The sequence below is a fragment of the Cryptomeria japonica genome, chromosome 10 (assembly GCF_030272615.1).
Source record: "Cryptomeria japonica chromosome 10, Sugi_1.0, whole genome shotgun sequence".
Classification (NCBI taxonomy): domain Eukaryota; kingdom Viridiplantae; phylum Streptophyta; class Pinopsida; order Cupressales; family Cupressaceae; genus Cryptomeria; species Cryptomeria japonica.
The window spans coordinates 449,669,039-449,679,320 of record NC_081414.1 but is presented as its reverse complement, the minus strand read 5'-3'; the positions used below and the strand labels follow the sequence as shown (position 1 = coordinate 449,679,320).

Below are 10,282 nucleotides of genomic sequence, written 5' to 3'. Positions count from 1 at the left end.
AGATATTACATAGATCTTACTTCTTTGGCTAAATTTGTCAAAGTGAAAACCTTATCTTACTTAGTGCCACCCCCTAATTGCCTAGTTGATGGTCGACTCTCTAGAGACAAATCATAGATGGATGCGAATTGGTGTTGTAGGATCATTCCTGCACATAAAACTTCAGCAGTAACTATTCTCATGATAAAAAATACTTATTGAAAAGCATAAGCAAATAGTACCTAAAGAGCATAAATAATTTTGAAAAATTATGTGCTAATAGTGGCTCTTTCAGGGGACGCATGTTTCTTTATGAACAATCTTTGTAGTGATCTATGATCAGAGCTGTGATGTTTGACAGAATGATCATCAATCTCCTTCTCTGATTGGGAGGGTGATGTAGAGCCCAGAGAGGGATGAGTCAACTAGGCAACCTTTGGGCACAACTTCCCAAACTTGCTTGGATCCACTTAGATTAGGCTCCCAACCAACCATAGACCCCTCAGAAGCCTCTAGACATCAGTAACAACATATCAAGCATGATGGACTACTCACCATGTGAACAAGCCTAATCCCTCAAGGCTTAAATGCTCAAACTCAAGGTCAACATAAACATGATGTGGAATTTCTTGGACAATCATGTGTGAACCTTGGAACATGTTTACAAAAGCAATTTTCAGACCCCAAATAGACTCCTTTTGGTCACAACTCTCACACTAAGGTTTGACACCCATCAAACCCCTCTTAGGCTTAGTAGCTTTCTACGTAGGACAACACTAATGCACACCTACCAAAAGGGTAAGAATGCCAATGTAATGCATAAAATGAAATGTCTTAACAAGGCCTAAAACATACTCCAAACTCATACCCTAACACAATGATTAGCCCTTTAGGTTTATGACTGTCTTATTATGCCTAGAGCCCCAATTAGGCATAATTTACAAAGGAACGACCCTTCAAACTGATCACAGGGTCAAACCACTAATTGGGACACCTCCTAAAGACCTCCAAACCACATATTACACCAACATTTGGGGTCCAATATTCATCAAATCTACCAAGTCCACAAAAGAGCAGTCAAACCCTTAACCTATCACATAGAGATGCCAGGTTAACAATTCAAAAATCTTACTCCACCCTTCATGGCTACCCCTACAACTTCAATAATCTTAAAAGAAATGACTAGACCTAGAATTCCCCTAAGTGGCATGAATTTTGGACAAGGGAATGTCAAGTTATAAGCATTTTTGTACAAAACCCTAGTTGAAGAGGGTTTGCAGACCCGGTTTGACAAAATTTGATGGATCTCTCTCCACACAACACTTCAACACCTAAAACTTATTGGAAATGGAAGAAAAATCACTACCCTAAATTTAAAAACTCAATAGAAGTCTGCACCAATCCGTACAAAGGAGAAATCCAGTCTGAAACATGTAATTTGTAGCGGTTTAGCAGGGAAAACTATGAAATTGTATTGCCAAATATTCAAACATATGTCAACAACCTTTGAATAAGTTAGAGAGAGGCTTAAATAGACCAAATATATCATACCAACTGACCATAACTACCATTTGAACCATATGGCCATTGGAAACCACTTCTTGCAAAAATTGTCAACAAAATTGCAAAAGTTGTCATGCAACTATTTGCAACTTTGACAATATGACTCTAACCTATCAGACTCACCTAGACACATCAAAATCATTACAAATAGGCCAAATATGCCTCAATATGTCAAATACATTGATCTCACCCATTTTGACACACTTGGGTGACTATTGACCACTAGTGGACCAAATAGGTCTTGATAGGTTACATAGCATCAAATGGCATAAATGCCTTACATGGTTGACACAACTTCATGACATGGTCCAATGGACCTTATTACATCATAAGAAACATAAACAACAGAAAAACCAAAGAATGATATCCCCTTGAGCCACTACGTGCTCCTGCACCATACTCCTGGGGGGTAGAAGAACTCAAGTCCCTTGATGAACCAGATCAATAAACAGAAGTACCATGCTTTAGAATTTCATCTTCACTCATCCATGTGGCATCTTAAGTAGGTAGGCCACTGCATTTGACAAGGTACTCCTTATAGTTCTTCTTTCTAGTCTTCTTGACCACCTTGGTGTCCAAGATGCTCTCCAACTTCAAGGGTTGGCTAGGTGGTAGATCCTTGAACCAACCTTCATCTCCATCTGATGGAAAACCTGCCTCATGACCCGCAACACCACCTTTGTAAGGAAACAAATCTGAAACACTGAAAATGGGAGATATTCCTAAGCCTTGAGAAATTTCAATCTCGTAGGCATTAGGACCAAATTTATGCACAATCCGGGAAGGACCAATCTTCTTCATGAGTAACTTTGTTGGTTGCTCATTTGTAAGTCTCTCTTTCTTCAAGTGTGCCATCACCAAGTCCCCCACTTTATACTGCACATCTCTCTTCTTCTCATTGGCCTTCTCTTTGTACTTCTTTGTGTTCTTTTGGAGAGTTTCTCTTACTCTATCATGAATGTCCTTCATGGTCAATGCAAAGTCTTCTCCTTGAGAACTCCTTCTCTCCAATCCTTGTAGATCCCTTAATTATAGAATGCCTCTTGGATGAATCCCATATAAAACCTCAAAAGGAATTCTTCCTGTGCTTCTATTGACAAAATGCATTATAAGAAAACTTTGCTTGAGGGATGATCATGTCCCATACCTCTCCATTCTGCTTGGTAAGACACCTAAGGAGATTTCCCAATGATCTATTCACTACCTCAGTTTGGCCATCAGTCTAAGGGTGATATGTTGATGTAAAGGACAATTGAGTCCCCAACTTCTTCCACAATGTATGCCAAAAGTGGCCCACAAACTCCTGTCAGTCACAATGTTGAGAGGCAAACCATGTATTCTAACAATTTCTTTGAAGAATAAGCCAACAATATGGGAAGCATCATTAGTACAAAAAGTGAGCCATCTTACTAAACCTATCTACCACAAAAAAGATGCTATCAAAATCTCTTTGAGTCCTAGGAAGACCCAAAACAAAATCTATGCTGATACTCAACCATGGCCTATTAGGAATAGGGAGTGGTTGATATAAACTTGCATTTGATGATGTTCCCTTAGACCTTTGGCATATGTTGCAACTTTCAACAAACTTCCTGACATCTGATTGCAACTTGGGCCAAAAATAGAACCTCTTCACATGTTCTAGTGTTTTATCAAGCCCAAAGTGGCCTCCCAAACTACCACAATGCTTCTCTTTGATAATATTCTCCCTCATGGAGCATCTAGGGACACACAAATGGCTCCCTTTGAACAACAACCCCTGCTACAACAAAAAATGAGAAAAATCAGAGTGGTAAGTGTATACGGTGAAAATGATTTTAGGTGTCTACAGTAAGAATCTAAAAATTGAGTGCAAACCTCATATATCTCACTGAAATCTTCATCATCCTTGTACATTTGCTTGAGGGAATCAATTCTCAATTCACACACTTTGTAACTGAATTTCTTGCACCATGCACACCCTCCTACTCAATGCATCTGCCACTTTATTAGCATGCCCCTTCTTGTGTTTGATGGTGAATGTGTAGGCTTGAAGATGTTCAACCCACTTCATATTCTTGTGACTAAGCTTCTCATGTCCATTCAGAAAACAAAAAGCACGATTGTCAGTATAAACAATGAAATCTTTAGGTAAAAGGTAATGCCTCCATTTCTTCAAGGATTGTACCATTGCATACAACTCCAAATCATATGTATAATACTTCCTTTTAGCATCATTGAGTTTCTCACTAAAGAAAGACACTCGCTTGCCTTCTTGACTCAAGACAACCCCTATGGCAAGATTACTAGCATCACACTCTACTATGAACAACTTGTTAAAATCAGGCAAAACAAGAATGGGTTGTTGTGCTACTCTCCTTTTTAGATATTCAAAAGATTCATTTGCTTCATGTGACCAAGAAAAATTACATTTTTGACCTCCCTTGATTGTGTCTAGGATAGGTTCACATATATGACTAAATTTTTTGATGCTTTATGTAAAATGTTTCCACTCCATGGAAACTTCTCACATCACCTACTGTCTTAGGTGTTGGCCATGTCAAGATAGCCTCCACCTTTGCTGGATCCATCTTCAAATTCCCCTTGGAAATTAAACAACCAAGGTAGACAAGCTCCTCCTTCATGAAGACACTCTTTTCCATGTTGATCATCAACTTTTCATCATGCAACTACTTCAAAACCAGGTCCAAGTGCTCCAAATGCTCCTCCTTTGGCTTGCTAAACACAAGAATATCAACAAGATAAACCACAACAAATTTACCAATGAAGTCTTTCAATACCTCTTTCATGAGGCGCATAAATGTGCTTGGGGCATTGGATAGCCCAGAAGGCATCACCATCCACTCATAGAGACCTCAATTTGTCTTGAAGGTTATCTTCCATTCATCCCCTTTCCTTATTCTGATTTGATGATACCCACTCTTGAGATCAATTTTAGAGTAGTAGCAAGCCCCTCCCAAACAATCCATTAAGTCTTCAATTCTAGGCACAAGAAACCTATATCTTATGGTAATCCTACTGATGGCCCTAGAATCGGTACAAACTCTCCATTTACCATCCTTTTTAAGTGCTAGGACTGTTGGAACAACACATGGACTGGGACTCTTTCTCACCAACCCCTTATCCAATAATTCTTGCACTTGCTTGGCATTCTCCTCATTCTGAGATGGAGTCATCTTATAGGCTAGTTTGTTTGGCAATGTAGACCCTCGTATGAAGTCAATATGATGGCTTATGTCCCTAATGGGTGGTAAAGTGTTAGGCATTTCCTCCACCATTATACTCTTATACTTGTCCAACAATTGTGGCACCTCCTTGGGGACTTCTTCCTTACCGTTACTAGGCACATTAGGACTATTTTTGGGCTTCAAAATCAAAGCATACCCGGGGGTCCCTTCCTCCTTTAGGATGTATAGAAACTCCTTTCCACTTACTAACATGACACTTGACCCAATGTTCTTATCCACACTCTCATCCGATAAAGGATCCATATTATATTTTCTCCCATTTTTGTTATGAGAAAGGAGTTGGTTTTCCCGTCATGTCGGGATTGTATATCATATTGCCATGGACGTCCTAACAATAGATGGCAAGAATCCATGGGGATCACATCACACAATATTTTGTCCTTATACTCCCCTATCTCAAACTCTACCAAAGATTGTCCATCCACTAATACCTTTTGCCCCTTATTCAACCATGACACCTTATAAGGGTTATCATGAGGTAAACTTTTCAACTTTAACTTGTCTACCATCTCTGTGGAAACAAAATTCTCATTAGAACCTGAATCAACAATTACCTTACATATCTTACCATAGGCCTTGCATGTGGTTCTGAATAATGTCTTCCTCTGAGGGGGTTCTTTCACTTGAGGCACCTTCAACATGGCTCTCCTCGTCATCAATATTTCTCCATCATGGGCTAGGGTTGCACTTCCAATTGGGGAATTGACACTTTGGCAATCTTCTTCTTGAATCAACTAGTTCCTTCTCTCTCCTCCATGAGAGTTTGAGGCTTTCTCAGGAAACTTGCTTGCAGTGTGCCCTACTTGGTTGCAATTGAAGCATATCCCTATGAAGACACTAGGACCTCTCCCTGGTCCTCCAAACCTACCCCTTCCATTGGGTCTCCTTCCTCTAAAGCCTCCTCTTGAACCTGAGTCTCCACTTTGTTCTTGTTGGCTAGACTCACCTTGGGGTTTTGGAGATTATCCTCTTCCCCCAAAATTTCTTTTTCCTCTAAAGTTCTTGCCTCCTCTCCCCCTACCATTTTTTTCACCTTTTCTTCTCAATTTATCCTCCACCCTTAAATCCATTTGAAAGAATTCATCTATATTTTTAGGAGTCATTAGACTCATCTCATCTTAAATGTTGAATTTGAGTCCATTCAAGTACCTAGCAACCTTCTCCTTTTCCTCTTCACGGTGCCCTAATCTCAAACTCAATTTGTGGAATTTCTCTATGTAGGAATTCTCATCCAAATCCTTCTGCTTCAAATTTTGCATTCTCCTATACAGCTGCACTTCATAATCAGCAGGTGTGAATTGGGCCTTGAGTTTGGACACCATCCTGTCCCATGAGTGAATCATACTCTTGCCCATCTTCACCCTTTCACCTTGAGTATAGTTCCACTAGGTTAAAGTAGCACCCTTTAGTTTGGTCTTTGCAAACTTCACTTTCTTCTCCTCAGCCACTTCCTTTTACTCAAAATAATTATTCAGGGCATCTATCCAATCTACAAGTTCTTCAACATTCATTTTCCCACTATAGGTAGGAATCTCCATCCTGGCTTCTGAGTAATGTTTTCCTATTGTCTTTAGAGCTTCAAGGAATGGTATTTGATCAAAAAGTATCTTGGACTCCTACATTTGGGGTTCTTCTTCTTCTTCATCCTCTTTCTCCCCTTCTTCATCAGTATCCTCACTTGGCCCTTTTCCTTTCTTCATTGCCTTTAGTTCAACCTTGAGTGCCTCCTTGACCCCCGGTCTTGATCATCTCTTACATCTCTTGGAATTTCTTAGCCACCTCTGTGGACATTCCCTTTGGATGCATTATGCTAGCCTCTTCTTGGCTCTCTTCTGTTGACATACACCAGAATATGTCCTCCCAATGATCATACTTGCTCTGATACCAATATGATGCAGAGCCCAGAGAGGGATGAGTAAACTAGGCAACATTTGGGCACAACTTCCCAAACTTGTTTGGATCAGACTCCCAACCAACCACACACCCCTCACAAGCCTCTAGACATCAGTAACAACATATCAAGCATGATGGACTACTCATCGTGTGACCAAGCCTAATCCCTCAAGGCTTCAATGCTAAAACTCAAGGCCAACATAAACATGATGTGAAATTCCTTGGACAGTCATGTGTGAACCTTGGAACATGTTTACAAAAGCAATTTTCAGACCCCAAATAGACTCCTTTTGGTCACAACCCTCAAACTAAGGTTTGATACCCATCAAACCCTTCCTAGGCCTAGTAGCCTTCTACGTAGGGCAACACTAATGCACACCTACCCAAAGGGTAAGAATGCCAATGTAATGCATAAAATTAAATTTATTAACAAGGCCTAAAACATACTCCAAACTCAGACCCTGACACAATAATTATCCCTTTAGGTCTATCACTGTCCTATTAGGCCTAGAGCCCCAATTGGGCCTAATTTACAAAGGAACCACCCTTCAAATTGATCGCAGGGTCAAACCACAAATTGGGACACCTCCAAACCACATATTCCACCAACATTTGGGGTCCAATCTTCATCAAATCTGTCGAGTCCACAAAAGAGTAGTCAAACCCTTAACCTGTCACATAGAGATGTCAGGTTAACAATTCAAAAATATTACTCCACCCTTCATGGCTACCCCTACAACTTCAATAATATTAAAATACACTCCTAGACCTAACATTCCCCCAAGTGGCATGAATTTTGGACAAGGGAATGTCAAGTTATAAGCATTTTTGTACAAAACCCTAGTTGAAGAGGGTTTGCAGACTCGGTTTGACAAAATTTGATGGATCTCTCTCCACACAGAAATTCAACACCTGAAAATTGTTGGAAATGGAAGCCAACTCACTTCCCTAACATGTCAAACTCATTATAAGTCTGTACCAATCCGTACAAAGGAGAAATTCAGTCTGAAACACGTGATTTGCAACAGTTTAGTAGGGAAAACTATGAAATTGTATTGCCAAATCTTCAAAAATGTGTCAACAACCTTTGCCTTAGTTAGAGAGAGGATTAAATAGACAAAATACATCAAACCGATCGACCATAACTGCCATTTGAACCATATGGTTGTTGGAAACCACTACTTGCAAAAATTGTCAACAAAATTGCAAAAGTTGTCATGCAACTATTTTCAACTTTGACAATATGACATTCTAACCTATAAAACTCGCCTAGACACATCAAAATCATTACAAATAGGCCAAATATGTCTCAATATGTCAAATACATTGATCTCGCCCATTTTGACACACTTGGGTGACCATTGACCACTAGTGGACCAAATAGGTCCTGATAGGTTACATAGCATCAAATGACATAAATGCCTTACATAGTTGACAAAACATCATCAAATGGTCCAATGAACCTTATTACATCATAAGAAACATATAAAACACAAAAACCAAAGACTGAGATCCACTAGGTACTCCTCCACCAGAGGGTAGTAGGATTTTCCATTTGAGTCATTGTTGGCCTTTCGCCATGTTTGATCCTTCTGATTTCTTTGGTGGGGACCTTGTCTAGTTCCCAATAGGTTAGGGCCTCATACTTTGAATTTTTCCTCGATCGTTTCTTTTGTAAATTTTGTTCCTCTCTCTACCCACTTGGCGAATTAGCCTTGACTCCGTGTTGCTCCTTTGAGCCTGTAGCGTTGACTACTCCCACAAGGATAAAAATTTCTTCGGAGGGGATGGTTTTACTTTTCCTCGAATTGAAATTTTTCTTTTGGGCCTACCACTTGCCACCAAGCCTACCATGTTTGAACCCCCCTGCCATGTCTGAATCCCCCCTTCTGTTTACCAACCATAGCATTCTTGCTAGCGGAGGCCTTTCGCTCCAAGTTTCACTCCATCCCGAAAATTTGCAGACCCCCCCTTTCCTCTAAAATAAAATTATTTTTTAAATACTATAATAATTATCTTCTAGTTGATAAGTCTACTATAATTATATTGATAAAATTGTAAATTTTTAAATAATGATGCTTTTCTTTACAATGCAATTTATTTTTTACTTTGAATGTTTCAATTTAATACATATATTTTATAATTAATTTAACTATGATACTTAAAATTAAATTTTTTAATATAAATTCATAGATTTATTTATGCTTTAATTACAAAAAAATCAAGAAATTGCAAATCACTAAAAAAATATAAACTATAAGAAAAAAGAAAAATTAATTGTAAAAGAGTACAAATATTCTAATCATTTCATACATCAAGTATAAAAGAAGTACCAAATATAGTTATATATCATAATAAACAACTTTTTTATTCATTAAAATTAATAACTAAATATAATCACATTATTAAATATACTAATATTAAGTTTAAAAAATAATCATTAAAAATATTTAACATTAATAATATGTTATTAAATATATATTCTATATAAATATATAAGTGATAACCATTAGCAAATATTAAATATCCATAATATCATTAAAAATATATATAACTATTAAATATTAACAAACAATGGTAATTTTAAGATATGAATATTTTAATAATTTTGTATAGAATTTCTATTCTCTACTACTTTGTCAGAGAACCTACTCGATGTTGCCCATGTGGTTTCTTAATATAAAGAACTACTCACATGATCTACATATAAAAGTAATATGGGATTAAAACTAAAACGATTGATTCAATCTTGAAGCAAATATGTGACACTAGACCATAATAAAATGCAAGTTATTGGAGAACTAGGTGTGAGTGAAGTATACGAAATAAAAAGTCAACCAAAATTTGGTTAGTCTAAAAATGGTGGAATCCTTCAAATGGTACAAATGGTAATCATGATCTGCTACATAAATGGGAACAACAAATGTGAACTTTAATAATAGAATGCTATAGAAATGAAGATTTGGAAAGGTTCAATTTAAGGAAATGCTACATAAATAGGAAAAGGTGGGTTAAGGAGGTCCCACATCAACTTGGCCACCTAAGAAATCAAAAGCTTAGAGTGTGTCGATTGAGCCCACCCTTTCTATGAAGTATAAATGAATGAATGATTTTAATAATTTCCAGGAGACCAAGCTTGGGACCAAGAGACCCAATGTTAATCCATTTTCAAGCTTCATTCGATATGAACTCTTCTATTATGTATTTTGATTAAGAGACCTATTGTTTTGTAAAGTCTAGTCTCCTCAAAAATATCAAATGTTCAAATTATCCACTAGCAAAAAAATTTTAAACTAAGTAGGAATATCTTCATACACTACATATTCTAGGATGAAGTGGCAATCAATCTCAACCATCCCTTTGCTACAAAAAATGTAGGTTTGTTCTTCCCTTCTTTCTTGGGGATCATTCATTTTCTCGTCTCACATCTAAGATGATAAGACCTAGTCCTCAACTAAGAAACTAAAATTTTAGCCTTTCCATTAATTATGGTGCTTAAATAATCTTTTTAGTCACGTTCCCACAATAGGTTGATCTCTTTGGTATAGTGTGCTTTTTTGACCAATTTATTTCATCCGCATGGCCCAATTGTGAATTTT

At 37.7% G+C, this 10,282-nt stretch overlaps 1 protein-coding gene across 1 annotated transcript; it reads right to left on the bottom strand.

Moving 5' to 3' along the window:
• Positions 1-2,040: 2,040 nt before the first annotated feature.
• LOC131859019 (uncharacterized) lies at positions 2,041-2,511 on the bottom strand. Its single transcript, XM_059212531.1, has one exon. It carries the CDS (start codon positions 2,509-2,511, stop codon positions 2,041-2,043), a length of 471 nt encoding a protein of 156 aa, XP_059068514.1.
• Positions 2,512-10,282: the final 7,771 nt, after the last annotated feature.